This window comes from Clinocottus analis, unplaced genomic scaffold (genome assembly GCF_023055335.1).
Source record: "Clinocottus analis isolate CAN_PGR_092001 unplaced genomic scaffold, fCliAna1.0.p SCAF_7, whole genome shotgun sequence".
In the NCBI taxonomy this organism is placed as follows: domain Eukaryota; kingdom Metazoa; phylum Chordata; class Actinopteri; order Perciformes; family Cottidae; genus Clinocottus; species Clinocottus analis.
In genome coordinates, this window is record NW_027176229.1 from 19,753,224 (window position 1) to 19,771,525 (window position 18,302).

Here is an 18,302-nt window from a genome sequence, read left to right on the forward strand (position 1 = left end):
AATCTCACACATTCCCCCACGCACACACAAGTGCCCCATTCAACTTGTATCTCTCTTCACACACAACTCCTGCAAAAAAAAACAAAAAAACAAATCATCCCAATCAAGACAGCAATGTGCCCTTGTCTCCACATCTCCCCTGTAGGAAGTGCACTACTACAGACACCACGTTGTACTCTCCCGATCCTGATTGTGAAGCGGGGAGTGGAGGGGAACATAATTGCATGCTTAAACGCCTGAGAAACGGACGTCCAGTTCTGCTGAGTTGGTGCTTTTTTGTGTGGCCTCATTGTTGGGACGTGCAGTCATGCAGCTCTTTGAGACCCTGTCGGTGTTCATGTTTGGTTAGGGGTGGTTCAGAAGAGTGGAAGAGTGGAAGAGGGGGAAATATTGTCTGGCGGCCAGATATTTCATTCCAAGACCAAGCACTTTGTGCCCGTCCGCCATGCCCCGGCAGGAGGAGGGTGGCTGTGACCGGAATGGAGTAAAATCAGAGGCTGTTCGCTCTTCCAGTTGCATTTCTAACACTTGTTGTCAGCCATTTTAATCAGCTGTTCTAACGGGCCCGTGCAGGACACACAGACACATGGATGCACGCATCACATGCACACATAATGCGTACGCATGCACAGGACTGGTTGATGTACTTAGCGTGGCCGAAGCAGACGAACAAAAGGCTCCTCTACGGGGTTGCGGTGTAATGAGGGTCGGTTTGAGCATAGATATGTTGCTGGACAGAGTTTTCCATCTCACTGCAGGACAAAAGGGACAAGCCATCAAATTCGGGTCATCAGAGGCTTCTACGTTGCGTATCAACTCACCGAGAGGGATCAGGTTGTGCATTTGCGGCCGTCTGTGGCCCCAAAGTGGTCAACAGAGGCAGGACTCCACAAGCACTGGTGGCACAGCAACAAGTGACAGAAAAAAAGATCAAGCATGTGGTTTCTCTCGCGCCCCTCATTTCATTTGCCCTGTTGTGCGCGTGTGTGACTGCAGCATTCCTTTTAATTAATACAAATTCATCACTGCTGACTACGTTGTATGAAGGAATTCAGAGCTCTGCGACATGTAGAGGGAATTCAAGCATCAACGCTCAGAGGTTATTGTTTAATTAGGCCTCGTGTGTAACTGAATACCTTAGAGATAGAGAACAAGGAAGAGTGTATGACAGCAAGAGTTGTGGGGTAAGAAAACAAACAGGATACAGTTCAAATATGATTGGAAGAGATTCAAAGTTTGTAAAAACATCATTTAAAAGCATTGAAAGTCTTTTATTGTCTCCAGCTTTGCTAAATAGAAACAATTTACTTTAGACTTTTAGACTGGGCCGATCTCTAGAGATGTCATCTTGTCAACAAATCTGGGACACAAACAATGCTATTAAGTTAAATGACTATTTCCTTGTTTAAAAGGAAGGCGATGCCAAAAGCCTGACTACCAAATTAAAACCAACTTGCAGCTATTCTGTTCAGCTATGTTTGTTACCTTATGTGTCATAGAGTGAGAAACATCGTTGTAGAAAAAAAGAATACATATATATATATTGTTTTTGTTTATATCCATTTAAATTCACTAACAAGTCATTGTATTTTATCAAATGCAACTGTTTTTAAGAGCCTGATGTCCCAACTACTGTAGTCAACTTAGCAGGCAAGCGATGAGAGGCGGGAAAAGTAGCCAAAACATCATAACCAATATGATTCAGTCTTTTCGATTAAAACCCATGTGTGATATGTTGATTTTAGACATGTAACGTCATATTAACCCAACTGTTTTCAGTTTCTTTAAGTGGAGACACATTCACACCATGAATTAATTATGGAAGTGGAAAGGAAAGCCAGCGAGTGAAGACAAACAGAGAAAAAAAAGACAAGAAAAGCATGAATTATCAACCTAATTTTCCATCTCTGCAATCAATGTGTATGAAGCTGAAACTGTCATTTTTGGCATGGTGGTAATTGCTTTTGGCCCGTGGCGGACCCTCATGACTCATGAGAGAGAGTCGGTGGAACACAGATGGAGTATTTCCCAAGCTCCTGAGAGCTGGACAAGACCTCCATTCAGGTCTTCCTCTCCCACCACTGATTAGGCCCAACAACAGAAGTTTAGCAAAACATGATGTGATATTCACTTGGAACCTTGAATTCAGCCAAATTAAGATGCAAGCTGCAGGAAACATATCGTCCAGGGAAATAGGTCCGCTTAAGTAAATCCCAGTGGGTCTCAGAGGGAGAGAATGCAGACTTGTGACCCGATTAGAATAAAATATGAAACACCTTTCAGTTCGTAAAGATTAGTTATAAAATGGGACGAAATTGACCTCACTTAAAGAGGCACCTCAAAAAAATAAACACACAAAGCTGACATAGCTGTGCTATGAACACGACCATTACTGAATAATAGAATGACAAATAAGCAGGAGGTGCAGGAGGCTGCTTGTATAAACATATTGAGTAATTGTGCTTTACTTTCAGAAGAAATGTTGTAATTTTTACAGCGCTACATTCTTTAAAAAACAAATCTACAGATGGAATATGATGCAATTTAGATTAAACTAACCAACGGTATATATGTTATTCAAAATCAGCTCCATTTTAACAACATAACAATTCTTTAACAATCGTAAATAAATAAATAATATGATACGGCTTACTTTACATAATGAGAACACTATTAAACGTGTGATACTTTCAGTACATTTATCTGAATATAATTCTGTACTTACTACTAATAGATTTGTTGTGTAAATGAAAACATTTTCTATGTGAAAACGTTTCTTTTTATTTAAAGGATTGAAGATTTAAGATTCAAAACGTGAATGTGGCAAAAATGACCTTAACGTGTATGTAAATATAAAACCTTTGTGTTTTGTATTATATATACATCTATAGAAAGAGCTTTTTACATTTGGAGCACAGCAGGAAACATCCATTCAGTTTTGGTTAAATTCTGGGTCTGTAATTTGCTAAAAACCATTTAACTGTCATAAATTTGAACATTTTAGACGCATCAAGCAACCGAACCAACGCTTCTTTTCCGAAAATAAAACCAAACGCAAACAACCCCTCTTGACGCAGTCACTCACGAGTCATATGTGAGAAAAAGGCTGTTGTTGAGAACTTCTTATCTGCAGCCAATGATCTATTTATCCAAACTCTATCTGCTTGAGTTGTAATGTATTATTGTAAATGAGGCCAGAGAAGGCCCTTGTGGTTCAGTGAGAGAACAAGTGTGTGTGAGATCCAGTGCAGTATGTAAACCGTTTGACATCAGTGTTTGGGCTTTCTTTATGAGAACATCTGCGGCAGCTGCCCTATAAATTCCCAGTGTTGAGAAAACAGGAACAAAAAAATACATTTCTGTATGGCAGTGTACCATGGCGAGAAGCGGACCCAGTTGTGCCTCATCTGCAGAGCCACGGCCAACGTTTAGGGAAAGTCAAATCGGGGATGGAGGACTGCGACGGTGTTACTGTGTGTTTACACTGACTGTTCTGCATAGCAACAGACGACCTTAAAGTTATTGATGGCCACCTCAAAGGACACACACACACGCATACACACACACACACACGCATACACACATCTCTTCACCTGGCCTTTTCTGTATGTCTGCAGACCACCAAGTCTCGGGTATTTCATACTGAATTGCTTCTTTTCTTTCACCTTCTGTCTGTGTTATTCTCTTGACTGTTAAGCTATGTATTGGTTGATGATGCTTTTGTTTTTTCCCTATCAGAATGTCTTTTCTGTAATTTTTTTGTGTGACAAAACTACCCTGATAGCCACAAGGCAATACACAGTAAAGCATTTTATAAGAATATATTAATTTGCTAGACATTTTGTAAATAATATAAGTAATTTAATGTTTAACAAATATAATAAAGCATACAAATAAACATGTACTGTTCCCAACACTTAGTGCACATGACGTTACAATGGTGGTGTTATATTATTATGAAATAGCCTGCATATGGGATGATGACATTTTACAATTTGCATGTAGGCATAATAATAATCGCACATAAAGACACATTGTGAATGTGCAGCATAACACTTCCAAGTAACTACTGGGAATGCAGAAATACATCCACATATCATTTTATTTTATTTAGTCTAAATTGTCTACTTGCTGATCTTCAGATTTCATTGCAATTATTGTTTTTAGTGAATCGACTGTATTATTATATTCTATTTTTTTTTTCAAAGTGATAATTTTGATTCTATCCAGCACTTTCATCACAATGTCCGACATTGGATTTTTTTTTTTTTAACGAAACAAATTGTGACGCGAAAGAAAACAACTGCAACCAGCATTAAATATATAAAAAGTATTTTTAACGTGAATTTTCGTCTTTAGAGGAGAAGTTTAACTTCAAATTGTATTTGAAAGCAACGAAATGCATCGAAAGTGCGTTCCTCGCTAAAAGAGGTAAACAGTCAGCAAGCAGCAGGAGAGCTGCAGCTGTTCCTGCTGTTTCCTGTCTCTCTCTCACACAGGCTGTGGTCTGTCTGCGCCTTCTGGGCAAATGAATGCACTTAAACGGAGGATAAAGTAAACGCCACACTCGGGTTTTCGTTGTACATTTGTCGCCGTCCTGTATTTTGCTGAATAGGTTAGCTGAGTTAGGCTAATCAAGCCAGCTAGCTAGCATGCTACAGGGACTTTTCCTCCACACGAAGAAGAGGAGGGCGATAGGACCCTTATAATGTCACGTTATCCTGATGGCTTCATCTTCTGCAGTTGCAAAAGGTTCGACATGCACGTTTTTACCTGTTGATACATCTCAGCTGGACACTGGTTTAACTTAGCTAACGTTACACACTCTTGTGCTGCTAGCTAATAATAAGCCATATTTTAACAACAACTTATCCTAAGTCACTCTTCAGTCACAAGACACACCCGTGTTCAGATGAGAGGAACTACAATACTATAAGTTTGATAGTTTATAGTAATATTAGACAATACAATGGTAAGAAACTGTTTCCACAATCCCTTGTTTTTGTTGAGCTCATTGTAACAAAACCCACCTAAAAACCATACTAATTTAGCCTTAACCCCCCAAGTAATATCCAAACTATCTCTGTGCCTTTGGTAAAGTAAATGTTTAAAAGATATGTTGCTTAGTTAACTAATATTCTTTCTTACTTTATACTATAGCAACATGGCGTGAAGGTGACACTTGTCTGGCTCCTGACCCGAGAGATGGATCCTTGCGAGAAACTACCATTAAAAGACTGACCTCCACCCCTCATGATAATGATACCACGGCGTGGGTGGTATTCACTGACCATAGTAAAGATGAAGAAGAAGAAGAAGAGGAAGCTGTACCTGTCTCTGTCTCCAAACTCATGAGACCAGGCTTAAATCACTTCACCCAGGAGAAACCTTTGTTTCCCAAAAGCGTCACAGACACCAGTTTCTGTGTCCCCTTGGTGCTGAGTGATGTTGATGGAGACACAGTTCCCTACACCATCAACAGATACCTGAGGGATTACCAGAGAGAAGGTATCAGGTTCATTCACAACAATTACATCTGTTCCAGAGGTTGTATCCTGGGGGACGACATGGGCCTGGGAAAAACTGTACAGGTACAAAGTACATTAGCTTCACATCTATTTTCAGAGTTGTTTAAATGGCTGCATGCCTTTATCACATGCCAGTCTCTTCCTATATGGTCTTTTCTTAGGTCATTGGTTTCCTTGCCGCTGTACTGCACAAAACAGGCACATGGGAGGACATCAAGAACAACAGGCCTCAGTTTCTGCAGAGTCAGATGCCCTCCAAGCAAAGGAAACCCAACAAAGTGGGTATTGAAATAAGCTAGTGGACATTTCATGAAGTTTCCATCTACCAGGCACATACAATCATGTGCAGCAACAGATATGAGTATTGACTTTTCATCCTCACAATTTTGGTATTTCCATGATCTGATCTTAGGTGTTCCTCATTGTGGCCCCGCTGTCGGTGCTTTATAACTGGAAAGATGAGCTGGACACATGGGGCCACTTCCAGTTTGTGGTGGTTCACGGGCTAAAGAAAGAGGAGGAACTGGCTCGCATCAAGAAGGGGCGCATCGAGATCGCTCTCACTACCTATGAAACTCTGCGCCTTTGTCTGGATCAGTTTAATAAGTAGGAACCACACACACACATACACATACTCTCGACCATTTATAATACATTTAATGTATTTCTTAAAGATGTGATTTTTGTCATACTGTTTTCTTTCTGTGACTAAAATATACCGCTGCCCTCTCTTTTGCAGCATAGACTGGTCCGCTGTGATTGTGGATGAGGCCCACAAGATAAAGAATCCAAACGCTCAGATCACTCAGGCCATGAAGGACCTGAAATGCAAGGTCAGCTGCAGTGTAACGTCTGCTCTCGACTGGTCCTCATCTCTGCATTATTGACAGATTTAATTCTATTACAATCACAATGAGTTGCTTAAACATAGCTAGCTTAGCTTTGCATGGGCCATGCTTTTGATGTTAGCCTTGCACTTCTATGCTTTTCAGATCAGGTTTGGCCTTACTGGCACCATCTTACAGAACAACCTTGAAGAGCTGTGGTGTGTCATGGACTGGTAGGCTAAAATATGTTTATAATACAACACATTTGTCATTTAAAAGCACATTTCAATCATTTTATCCCCTGTTGAGGAAGTGATGTGATTGCTAAAAGTATTTTTTTTAGCTTTTATATACTTTTTGTTCAATTTAGGGCCATACCTGGTTGTCTCGGCAGCTTAGGACATTTCAAGAACAAGTTTTCAGATCCGATTGAGCAAGGGCAGAGGCACAGTGCAACCAAACGTGGTCTAGCTACAGGGAGGAAGACCGTCAGGGCACTGGTGAAGAAGATCTCCTGCTGGTTTCTCAGAAGGACTAAAGCTCTCATCAGGGAACAACTGCCTAAGAAGGACGACAGGGTAAGATTGTTAAAGTCAAACCAGACTTCTCTGGAAACCCACAAATTCCACATCGACGTGACAATAGACCATCATTGTATTATCCAGATGGATTGTCTGGAAGCAACATTCAAAGAAACTCTGTGATGTTGCGTTTTTTCTCAGGTGGTGTATTGCTCTCTGACAGACTTTCAGCAGACTGTGTATCAGGCGGTGCTGGACACTGAAGATGTGACGTTGATGCTGAGGTCTTCAGAGAAATGTGACTGTCAAAGTGGACGCACCCGCAGCCGCTGCTGCTATGAAGTCAGTGCACCGCTTTCACCGTTGTGTGCTTTGTGATGGGTTTAATTTCGGAAGGATTGAGTTGTTTTTCCACATATATGAAATGATTGAAATCCATCTCACGATTGACCCGTAATATGCTCTGTGTAATTCAGGTGAACTGGCTCTTTAGTATCTATGCACAGCTAACACATTAAACCTTTTAGATACAGTGTACTGCAGTGAAATGTGCAACACTTACCTGTTACCATCGTCCTGTTGGCCCTTTTCTCTTGGCATTTAAATTACATTCATGAAATGCTTTCATGTGTTTAAAAGAATGAACAATACATTCCCTCAAATAATAATGGTTTCTTTTATTGCAGACAAACAAACAAGGTGTGCAAATGAAGGGGCTGTACTTCAGTTACTTGGCCATATTGAGGAAAGTCGCCAACCACACAGCACTGCTGCAGTCCACTGCAGGCTCCAGCAAGAAACAGGTATCCCCATAACTGATTTATTACACTGGTTCCTTCGCTATCAGCTGTGCGGCCATACCTTCTACTGCTGGATCACTACTCTTTTTGTGTCTCCCAGGAGAAGTACGTGGCTGCCATCTGTACAAAGGTATTCCAGAAGTTTCCAGACTTTGTGCAGCGATGCAAAGACGAGGCGTTTGAAGCTTTGTCGGACCCGATGTACAGTGGAAAGATGAAGGTGTGGTTCTGGATCAACGGCTAAGTCACCGGCTCATCATGGGCTGTTTCAGTCATCTTGAACTAATCTGTGTTCCTTTCAGGTTTTGCAGAAGCTGCTGAAATTTTACCTGCAAAGGAGAGATAAAGTGCTTCTTTTTTCTCTCTCTACCAAGGTGAGAGGCGTTTGTGTTGGCACCTCTTGTTATTTTATACATATAACATTATAACAGACACTTGCTACATTTCTAGTCGTGATATAGGATCATTAATGGAGCCGGTTGTGGATACACCGACGGAAAAGCCACTAGATTTATCCAAATGCATGCTGTGAACTTGAGACAGGAGATCTCCTCTCTTTTGTCTGAAGCAGCTCCTCTCTTTCCTGTCCGAAACTTTGCCATTTTGACCAGCTGACAAGTTTTTAACTGACTCAACCAGGTGACCTCGCTCCGAGCTGATTGCCGACTATAGCGACTTGAGTCGCAGACGACGCCTTGAGCAAACTTCTCCCTGCAGTTGTCTAACGTTATTTTCGTCTTGCCACAAATCTTTGGTCTAAACGGGGCTTTCGAGCTTCAGACTCGGTCACATCCAGCGTTTCAACACAACAAAAGGCTTGAACACACAGCCGTAATTGGCCCTGCTGTTAGAGCAGATCACTTGTCAGCGGAAAAAATAGTAGCAGATGTAATGTTTTCTTATGAAACACAGATTAATAAGCCTTTGTGTTCATAAGAAAAGGCTATAAGAGTTTAAAAGACCATTAGACTCTACAGAGTCACTTGAGACAGTATCATAACATTTCTGGCTGCTATGAGGTCATATTTTCATGGCTTATGTTTTGCTTTTCTGGTAATCATACAGTTCATAGAGTTTTGATTGTTGAAAACCTGTATAGTTTATCTATAAATACCTAAGCCTGGGGATATTCTGTTTCTTTTCACTCTACATGTCTTTGTCGAGCGTTTACAAACCCTTCAACCTCGCCGATGAGTGAATTCACATGATAAATGTACAGCTGTCAGTTTTTACATGGTTCGTTCGTGTGCTTTGAACCTCTCTGAATTGTTTGGTGTATTTTCAACCGGTCAGCTGTTGGATGTGCTGGAGAGCTACTGCATGGCAGAGGGAATGGACTACAGCAGGTTGGACGGAGCCACCAAAGCCAAAGACCGACTCCAGATCGTCAAAGAGTTCAACAGCTCCTCTCACATCAACCTCTGCCTGGTTTCAACCATGTTAGTCAAACAATGACATGAGTAGTATTTTCTCCGATTTCATATTTACAATACCAGAAGTTGAATCCGCGGATAACTGTCTCTTCGTTCCATCAGGGCTGGTGGCCTTGGTCTTAACTTTGTAGGGGCCAATGTGGTTGTGCTCTTTGACCCCACGTGGAACCCGGCCAATGACCTCCAAGCTATTGACAGGTACGTTGTGAGCCATATCTTGCGTTTTACTACTTGTAGGCATGACGCCCGTGCGTTGATATGTTTGTGTCTCTCTTCAGGGCATATCGTATTGGCCAGTGCAGGGACGTAACTGTTCTGAGGCTGATCTCCTTGGGGACTGTGGAGGAGGTTATCTACCTCAGACAAGTGTACAAACAGGTACCAGATAATCATAAGCGCACACACACACACACATCCGATCATGATGGAAAATACTGAATTCCTCCGAGTGTTTCCCAAAATGAGCTCGGTGCTCCGTGTCAGTATCTCTGTGAGTAATGCGCCGCCTTTCCCATCCTTCCAGCAACTGCAATGCTCCGTTGTGGGCAAGGAGAGTTCGCGGCGGTACTTTGAGGCAGTGCAGGGGCATGGCGTCCACAAGGGGGAGCTGTTTGGGATCAACAACCTCTTCAGGCTGCAGACCGGAGGGTCATGCCTCACCCACGACATACTAGAGGTGAGATAGCCTGCAGGTCTTTTACTGTTTGTTTGATGGTATGTTCTACTGTGGCTTACTGGCTCAACTCGCCTTGTCACGCTCATTCCTTGTTCTTAGTCACAATGCAAGGTCTCACAAAACAATTCTTTTGGAATTTACTCATGTAACGGCAGTGGTAATGTGCAATGTTGTAATGTAATGTAAAGGCATGTGGCACTTGGTGTTGTTTATTCTGATTAAGTCTTAATATTACATAATTAAATTGATTCATTCCACAAGGATATGTTTCCATAACTGTGTGTCTCGCTTTCAGCGAGAAGGACGAGTGGAGGCCGGTGTGATGACCAGCAGCACACACACAGGCGAAGAGAAGAAGGAGGAGGAGACGAAGGCAGTTAGCGTGAGTAGCGCTGCTGTTCTCAGAGACCCAGAACATTAGGGCAAACATCTTCCCATCATCTCTCCCGAGCGGCTCACTCATCCTCCCACTCCCATGTGCACGAGCAGATACCTCAAACAGGGTCCTTCCTGTCCGTCAGTCAACCAAGTCACGCAATCTCGTTGTCCTTTTTCCGCCTTAGGTCAAACTCTTTTCTTTATTGCTTCCTCCATTCTTCTTTGTCTTGTAGTCTTCTGGTTTATTACAAAATGGCTCCATTTATGAGGAAAGAATGCTTCTACTATGACAAAATTGTCCAAATTAGATGAATTATGTCACTCACAGGAAGAACAAGGAGAAAGTGATATTCCGGCCAAAATCGTTCTCGTCAGTATCACTTACTCGCCCTGCTGCAAGCTTTAAAGGTGGCTGTAAAAAGTTTGTAGTTTCCTTTCAGCAGTTGTGGTTAGCTTGAGTTCAGGGACTTACAATAGAATAATTTGTTTCTTTTTTTACTGTCGGAAAAAGTAAAAAAAACAAACAAAGATCTCTCAAATCTCTCCTGTTTTAGGAGCCACATCTTCAGCAAAATATAGCTCATTACTCTGCCTCGATGTCACAGTGTCATCATCCTCAGCCTTAAAAGCTACCTTGAAGAAGTATTTATTTGAGTTTCTATGGAGGTTTGGATGCTTTTTTTTGCCATTAAAACCTCCAGCAATTGGTGTCCATTGCAACTGGCTGAATTGAAGCTGACCAATGCTCCTGTCCTTTGACAGTGTGAAAACTATAGACTTTTTTTTTTACAGCAGCCCTTTCAAGCACTCTGACATCAGTATTTAAAAATCTTTGAACAAAAAAAAAATGGATGAGGTTCTCTCTGATGCCGTGTGAAACAGCTGGGTGTAGTTACTGATCGGTCCTAATGGAAGGAGCAGACCACACTGAAGCCTATCTTCTGCTTGTCCGCTATTTATTTACACAGTAATACCCCTTATCATCCCGTTCCCAGCTCTCTTTTTTTTTTTACAGGGCTGTTGCTCCACTGAGGCCTTTCCCATTCTTTAAAAAAAAAAAATACAGAATACACTGGGGTGCCTTAACACGCAGAGAGAGGCTTGAGGCGTGTAAGCACCAACACACACACACACACTGGTCCAGCAGAATTGGGGAAGAGTCATGTAGTTGGCAAATTCTGTGAAATTAGAATCACAGTTGGTGGTCGTCCCCGTAAAGGCCCATTCTTATAACTCCAGGAAATGTTGTGACCCCTTTTGTTTTCTTATTATTATTTCATGATGGGGGAAACATGTCACGTTGATTGGTATTATGATTTAATGTTACCAACATCTGTTTTGTATAACACAATAAAATCTCACATGGGCTGGTCCGCTGAAAGATGGCACGGAGAAGGGAATTTATAGCCCATTTGTTTTGTAGTTTAGCTAAATCCTTCTCCTACAGTTAATTAAAATGAATTCCTTGTTCTCTCGCAACGCCCGCCTTGTCCCGCTTTCTAAGACAATCTGTCGCTACTTTTTATTAGCTGCTGGTGTTATGAATGAATATATACTTTATTAATCCCAAAAGGGAAATTTGTTAACGGAATAGCAGCTTAGAGACACAAAATAAAATCAAATATGAGACAGAGATGAAAGATATATTTATGTATATAAAATAAAATAGAATGAAAATAGCTGGGATGAAAGATATGTAGAGCGTATTAATGTAGAAAATTAAATGTGAACAGTAAAAAAGTGGAAAAATGCAAAGTATGTATGTGCAAGTATAAGTACACAGAGGATCCTGCAAGAGATGATTTATTGTATAGTCTTATTGCCCTTTTACTCTCTTTTATTAAAGGAACCTGGAGACCCTGTATCGAATATTGAACCCGCCAAGGAGAAGAGAGGTGCATCAAAGGTCCCCAGAGGGGTGTTGGACTTCAGCAGTGGAAGTGAGGAGGACGAGGATGTGCAGGGTCTTAAGAGGAAGGCGTCGAGCCCAAATGCAATGGAGGGCACTGGTCCTGGTCGAATGAGTCTCCTCCAGCACGGTTTCTCCAGGCTCCTCGAAAGGGTCAAAGGAAAACCAGAGTTAGCAGAAGGAGACAGCAGTCCGGCCGTCGATGAAAGCACCTCCGAGGAAGATGCTGAGGATCAAAAGATGGAGAGTACCTCTTCTGGCATCTGCAAGAACTCCAATACTAGAAATAGCGCAGTCTGTCTAACGAAATTGGAAGCCAAAACGTGGGACTTCTCTCGCGGTTCAGCCGATGAAGATAGGGGGAGACAAGAGAGGTTTCCTCTGGTCAAACAAAGTGATGATGCTGTAACAAAGAGACAGGGCCTAAAAGGGCGGAAAAATAAGAACACCCGAATGGATAAAGAAAGTGATGGAGATGACACATCGGACAGGAAGAAACCTAACAAGCTCAAAACTCCATTTTCAGAAGTGCGGCGGTTTGAGAGCTGCTCCGATGAATCTGAGGACTTGGACCTAGAGGCAAAGACGTGTCACAGGAGAAACACTTTAAATTCACGTGGTAGAGGAGGTCCCCGTGGAAGAGAGAGTCTAGACCGCAACAGAAAGAGGCAAAGTGCTGGCGTTAGAGACAAAGCCAGATCGAAATACACAGAAGAGGTAGAGACGTTCACGTCTTCAGAAGATGAACACGCTCCAGCGAAGAAAGGCCGAGCTTCAGGATGTCACTTTACGTCGCCACAGACGGAAAGAGTCAGAGTTGAGTCGGAAAAAGATGGACGAAGAGCTTCAACAACCAACAGGACAGAGAGAGAAGCAGCGGCGGCCAAAGCTGTTTCCTTCACAAATCTAAAAAGTCAGGCGTCCAAAGGAAAGGATGGAACTATCGACAGTGTGCTAAGTGAGAAAGCTAATATTCAATACCTATTTGTTTATATGCTTATACATCTATTAATAATAATGACTATTTGTGTTTTTAAAGGGGGTGTACAGGAGGTGGTGTACACCCACTCTAACCAGCGCGTGGTGGGCGGGAGCAAAGCGGAGGAGAGGATCAGCAGAGCGGCTGTGCGAGATGTGTTTGAGCGCAAGATGTACTCTCAGCTGCCGGCCAATCACCTTCTAGGCACCCAGGAGGTACTCGCGGCCTTAACATTGTTCTGGTTCAGTGATTCTTCAAATGTATGATCCTTGCTGTTGTGTATTGTCATCTCAAATCAGATTAGAGCAATTGAATTACATGTAAGCTTAACAGAAATCCATTTTTTGGGGAAACTATGACAGGATTTCTCCTTATTCCACAGACTTCGCCGTAAACTGTGTCATTTAGGCCTGTTTTATACCACAGCATGTCATATTGGCATGCAGAAAATACTGCCAATACTGTATCAGACGCACATGCTCGCTGTGAGTGAGAGTGACGTAAACAAATACTGCAGCAGTGCAGGTTACCAAAGTATGTGGCGTTGACATCCACTATCATGTCAACATAAGTCGACACGTCTCAGGCAACAGTACTGCCGAGTGGGGAGTGACAGAGAGGTGTTTGACTTTCGAAAGTGTAAAAAAAATCTTGTTTACCAGAGCTTGTCGGCGAGCCCACCAGACAGTCCGTCTTGCCCCCCTCCTGTCGGACCGCAGAAGCCCAGCGTGGACCATCCAGCCACCTTCTTCAGCAAGAGCGTGCACCACACCGGACACACCACCTTCATCATCGGAGAGACTCCCCAGGCCATACGCAGGTACTGAACCAATGTGAAATGTAACGTTACGTGTCCGAGGAGGTGGAGGAGATGATGAAAGAACAATGAAGCAATGAGGAGGCGGAGAAGGGCAAAAAGAAAGTCATGGATAGACTTGAGATACAAGACGAGAGATGCATGGTTTCAATACAAATACAACGGGCAAGTGGGTGAAAGGACAAAAGGAGGGTGTAAAGAGTGAGGTCGGAGGAGAGGAATTCCTAGCAGTGTAAGGGAAATAGGACAAAAGTGACCACAGATATGGTGTTGAGCGCCCCCACCTGGGCCTCAGGAATTGTGCGTGTGTGTGTGTGTTTGGCCAGAGACCACCTCTGAGCTTTTCTCTCCTACCCTCCTATTTCCCAGCATCGTGCCAAAGATTACCCAGTTATGTTCAGGCCCGACAGTGCCGAGTGCAGAGTTTTCCCCTCCGCAACCGCAGCCCTCCCGAGACTAACCAAAAAGGAGCGCCCGAGGACTTTCCGAACTCGCACCGTTGCATACACACGTCCTAACAAGCAGTTTCGCTCACGCACGGACACACACTGCTCAAATACAGACTTCTGTCCTGCTGTATCACCTCCGCCCCCCCCCCCCCCCCCTCCTACCTTCCCAAACACTCGTATACACCTTTATGGCTCCACTCTCACTTCCCAAGAAGACAGGGGAAGACTGTATCTCACCATGGAGTGAAAATACACACTGGTCATATTATATTCCCTCAATTAACCTTGCTGTGTAATGATTTAAATCCACATGATTTAGTGTTTTACAGCCGTTTCTTTTATTTACTGTTTTTCCAGTGAAAGCCACAACCGATAATAACAGCACCACAAGGCTGCTATGTCACCGGCGAATTTGAAGTATTTCTGTACCCAAGTCTGGTTAGACAAAAAAGTTTAAATGACTGGCTCATAACTCAGGAAAAACACCTCGCACTTCGCGGCTGTCTGGATAGGAGCCTGAATATGTGATGAACTTTTCATCCTGGGCTGAAGGCCTGACGGTCCTGCAAAATATCTGACTACATGAACAGTGTCGGCCTTGTGGTGTTGTTTTAAAGACGTTTTTTTTTTTTTTTTTTAACGTGTGAGTCAATGTATCTTAGTGTATGCTCGCATGTGTCAGATGCAGGCCTCGTACTCACTGCTTGTGTGAACAGAGTGTTACATTTATGGGATATAAACAGGTGATACTAGTTAAAAACACAAAAAAAACCAACTTTTTTTTGTGTGTGTGCGTGGATGTTTTTTCACACTCCTTTCCATCCTTGTGTCCTCGGTGTGCTCGTGTGAACTGCAGGCAGCAGCTGGAGGAAATGGCAGAGAAATTCAAATTCCCCTCAGTCCATCAGTTTGCAGTGGAAATTGTGAGAGGAAACTCAACCCGGAGACTGGCCTGGCTGCGGGAGTTTTACACTTCACTGAACCTCCCTGACCTGGCCAACGCCGTCACAAACAACTTCCCACAACCTGATTCAGCACAGACCTCCTCTTCAACTGTTACCTCCTCAACAGCCTTCAAAACGACCGCGAAATCTCACACACGTACCCGAACCCCACGAAAGGATGTTCCAAAAGCCAAGCGAGAGCCTAAACACACTGAGAAGAACCCTGAACCTAAAACTGTGCCACAGGAGAAGTCTCGGCACCCACAAAGTGATGAATCCGAACCCCAGACAAAGCAGAGAAACCTACAAAATGATGTTCTGTCAGCCCAGAAAAAGCAAAAGGTCGGAGAAAAGAATGTGCGAGAACCTTTAAGTGATGTTCCGAGCCTTGAGTCAGAGGAGCAGGAGGAGACGGCCTGCGGTGCCAGAGGATATAACAGGACAAAGAGAGGTAGTGTTTCTCGTTCTGGAGCCGTCAGAGCTGGTGGTGGTGGTCTTGGCTTGGATCAGGCCAGCAGCAGTGGTCTGGGGTCTGGGAAGGCCACGGCTTTCCACAACTGCACAGACAGACGTATCCCTTCTTCTCCGGACCTCAGCCATGGCAGGTCCGCCGCGTTATCCAAGCCCACAGCGCGGGGAAGGGAGAAAGAGCAGAAAACGTCCTCCAGGACTCATGAACCCTTTCAGGCCCGGAGAGAGCATTCTCAGACGTCTCCTCCCGAACAGGCTAAGTCCACCTCCAGGCGGTGTCGATCCCTCCTCACAGATCTAATAGGAGACACCTCAGTCCTCGACGATTTGTTTAAAACCAAACCCAGAGGCGCGCAACGGAGGGGCACCCCGAAAACCCCCCCGACGCTCTCCTCCGTGTCAGCAGACTCTCGTCTCACCGCACCTTCTCCATCCAGAATGCCTCTCAACGCTGACCCTGGTTCTGCAGGAGTCATAGACGCTCCACACAAACCGGTGGTACCAAAGGGCACTCGCAAAGACTTCTGGGACATCCTGAATGAGGGAAATGAGGAGAGCATCAACAGGTTGACGGACCCGGCGGAAGTGCAGAGGGTTTGCGTCAACAAGAACTTTTCAGCTCGAGGTAGGTCTGGAGACGAGGAGAGCAAGAGTCTCTGGAAGACGAATGACAAGTTCCTGTGGAAAAAATAATACAGAAAGTTTTCACCTCTGTATTTTTTACTTTTTCAGTTCTAAAGTTTATGCTTCAAATCTTCATTTATTTATTTTTTTTACAGATTTTCTTATTTTTAAATATTATCCTTTTATAATGTTTTTTATTTACTGTAATAACTTGAAAATATTCAGTGTTCATTGAATTAGTGAGTTGACTGCTGAAACTGTACCTAACTGACTGTTACTGAAATAAACAGGGTGTTTATAACTCTGGGAATTTAAATCTTTGTATATTTTCTGGAAGTTATCGCCCTGTTTTTCTCTTTATCGCTTCAATACTCCTAACACACACAACCCCCGGAGGAACCATTCTAACATGTCAGCACGGAGGCACAACTGTAAAAAGCTCAGAAAATACTGTAAAGTGTCCATCACAATTTCCCAAAGGGAGTCGTAAAATGCTTTCTTTATCTTGACGGTCTGTTTACAATAATGAAAGACAAGGAAAAAATGGAACATGACGCACATTTGAGAAGCTGGAGCTGTCAAATGCTTGGCATTGTTTGCTCGGAAAGAACTTATTTAAACGGTCAATCTATTGACGATGATCGACTAATTGTTTCAGCTCTAATATTCTGTAAAGAAAATAGTGTTCATGTCTCTTTGGCGCATACTTTAAGGTCAGTGATGTTGAGTGGATGACAGAGGAAAACCCAAGCGGCTGTAGGCACCAGCCTTCCTCGTTATTGGACACCATTACTGCTCCCCGACGGACTGCCGGTGGCCCTGCAGAGATATCACTTAAAACTCCCTAATGGCTGTTATGTCTCCGTCACTCTGAACACCTCACTGCCTCCCACTCCCTGTGAGTGTGCGCGCATTGTGTGTAGCTGGTGTGGTTTCCCCTGCACAGTAACCTGATAGTCTGCGGCTCGGATCAGCTCTGCCGCAAGCGATCCCCCCCCCGCACCCTCCTCAAGAGTGAAGGCTGCTGCGCTATTAGTGAAATAACAATAAGCAGTTGGAGACTGGGAGAAGAAACATCACTGTTTTCACACCCGTCCGTCCACCTGTCCTCTCACAAGCTTTTAGTTCAAGTGTGTTTAAAACTCCGCTGACAGAATTTGCACCACTCAAAAAAAAACCAAAAAAGTTGACTTATCAAACTTCTAGCTTGGCTTCCAATGTGAAAACATAGAAAGTCCGAGCTGTGTGCATGAGTGCGCGCTCATCTCGCAGCCGTGCGTGACCTCATTCGGCTGTTAGCGCTGAAGTAAGAGAGCTGCCGTGTGTAAGAGATGTGTTTTGTTGAGCAGAAATGATGAGAAGGTGCTGATGGCAATAACAAACGATGGACTGCATGCCCCAACAGAACATGCAGCTCTGTAAATAGTATGTGTGTGTTTTTGTGTGTGTGTGTGTGTGTGCGCGCGCATGTAGACCTTCTGGGTGGTAGATCACGACTGTCTTCTCACACACTGGTAAATCGAGGCCACACATCTGTCACACCTGTTCAAATCTCCGACGGAGGAGAATAAAAAAGACCTTTCTCTCTTCCTCCCCGACGCCCACGCCCTTCCCTCTCGGCTATTCTCTTTCTGTTCCACCGAGATTTGCAGATCCCTATCTGTCTTTCATTTTTTTTTTTGCGGTCATAGTCTGGTTCAAGTGAGATAGCAGAGAGGGTCTGAGCATTTTTCCTCGCCGACTGGCTTGACAGCGGTTGGAGGATAATGGAGGCCAGCTCACATGGCTCAGTGGCGAACAAAGCTTTTCTTATCCTTTAGTGCGAACCCGCCGCTGTCCGTCAAGGATCTGGAGTGAGACTGACAACCGCCAAGAGTGATCGTTGGCGACGTCTCGAGTCAGCCTCACGACTTGCCGTACATCGAAGGAGGCGGGAGGAGTACCAC

At 43.7% G+C, this 18,302-nt stretch overlaps 1 protein-coding gene across 2 annotated transcripts; it reads left to right on the forward strand.

Annotated features, from left to right (window-relative positions):
- Window positions 1-4,463: 4,463 nt before the first annotated feature.
- Window positions 4,464-16,657, forward strand: ercc6l2 (excision repair cross-complementation group 6-like 2). 2 transcript variants are annotated; one of them, XM_068566613.1, is made up of 20 exons: window positions 4,464-4,752; window positions 5,161-5,591; window positions 5,690-5,806; window positions 5,941-6,134; window positions 6,268-6,361; window positions 6,521-6,588; window positions 6,726-6,933; window positions 7,078-7,218; window positions 7,563-7,679; window positions 7,777-7,896; window positions 7,979-8,050; window positions 8,970-9,115; window positions 9,212-9,307; window positions 9,388-9,487; window positions 9,633-9,785; window positions 10,081-10,167; window positions 12,010-13,030; window positions 13,112-13,266; window positions 13,714-13,871; window positions 15,174-16,657. In XM_068566613.1, the coding sequence occupies exons 1-20, from the start codon at window positions 4,725-4,727 to the stop codon at window positions 16,423-16,425; spliced, it is 4,758 nt and encodes a 1,585-aa protein (XP_068422714.1). In that variant the 5' UTR covers window positions 4,464-4,724; the 3' UTR covers window positions 16,426-16,657. The 2 variants fall into 2 exon arrangements, with proteins under 2 accessions (XP_068422714.1, XP_068422715.1); XM_068566614.1 differs by lacking the exons at window positions 4,464-4,752; window positions 5,161-5,591; window positions 5,690-5,806 and having other exon boundaries at window positions 5,964-6,134; window positions 6,273-6,361.
- Window positions 16,658-18,302: the final 1,645 nt, after the last annotated feature.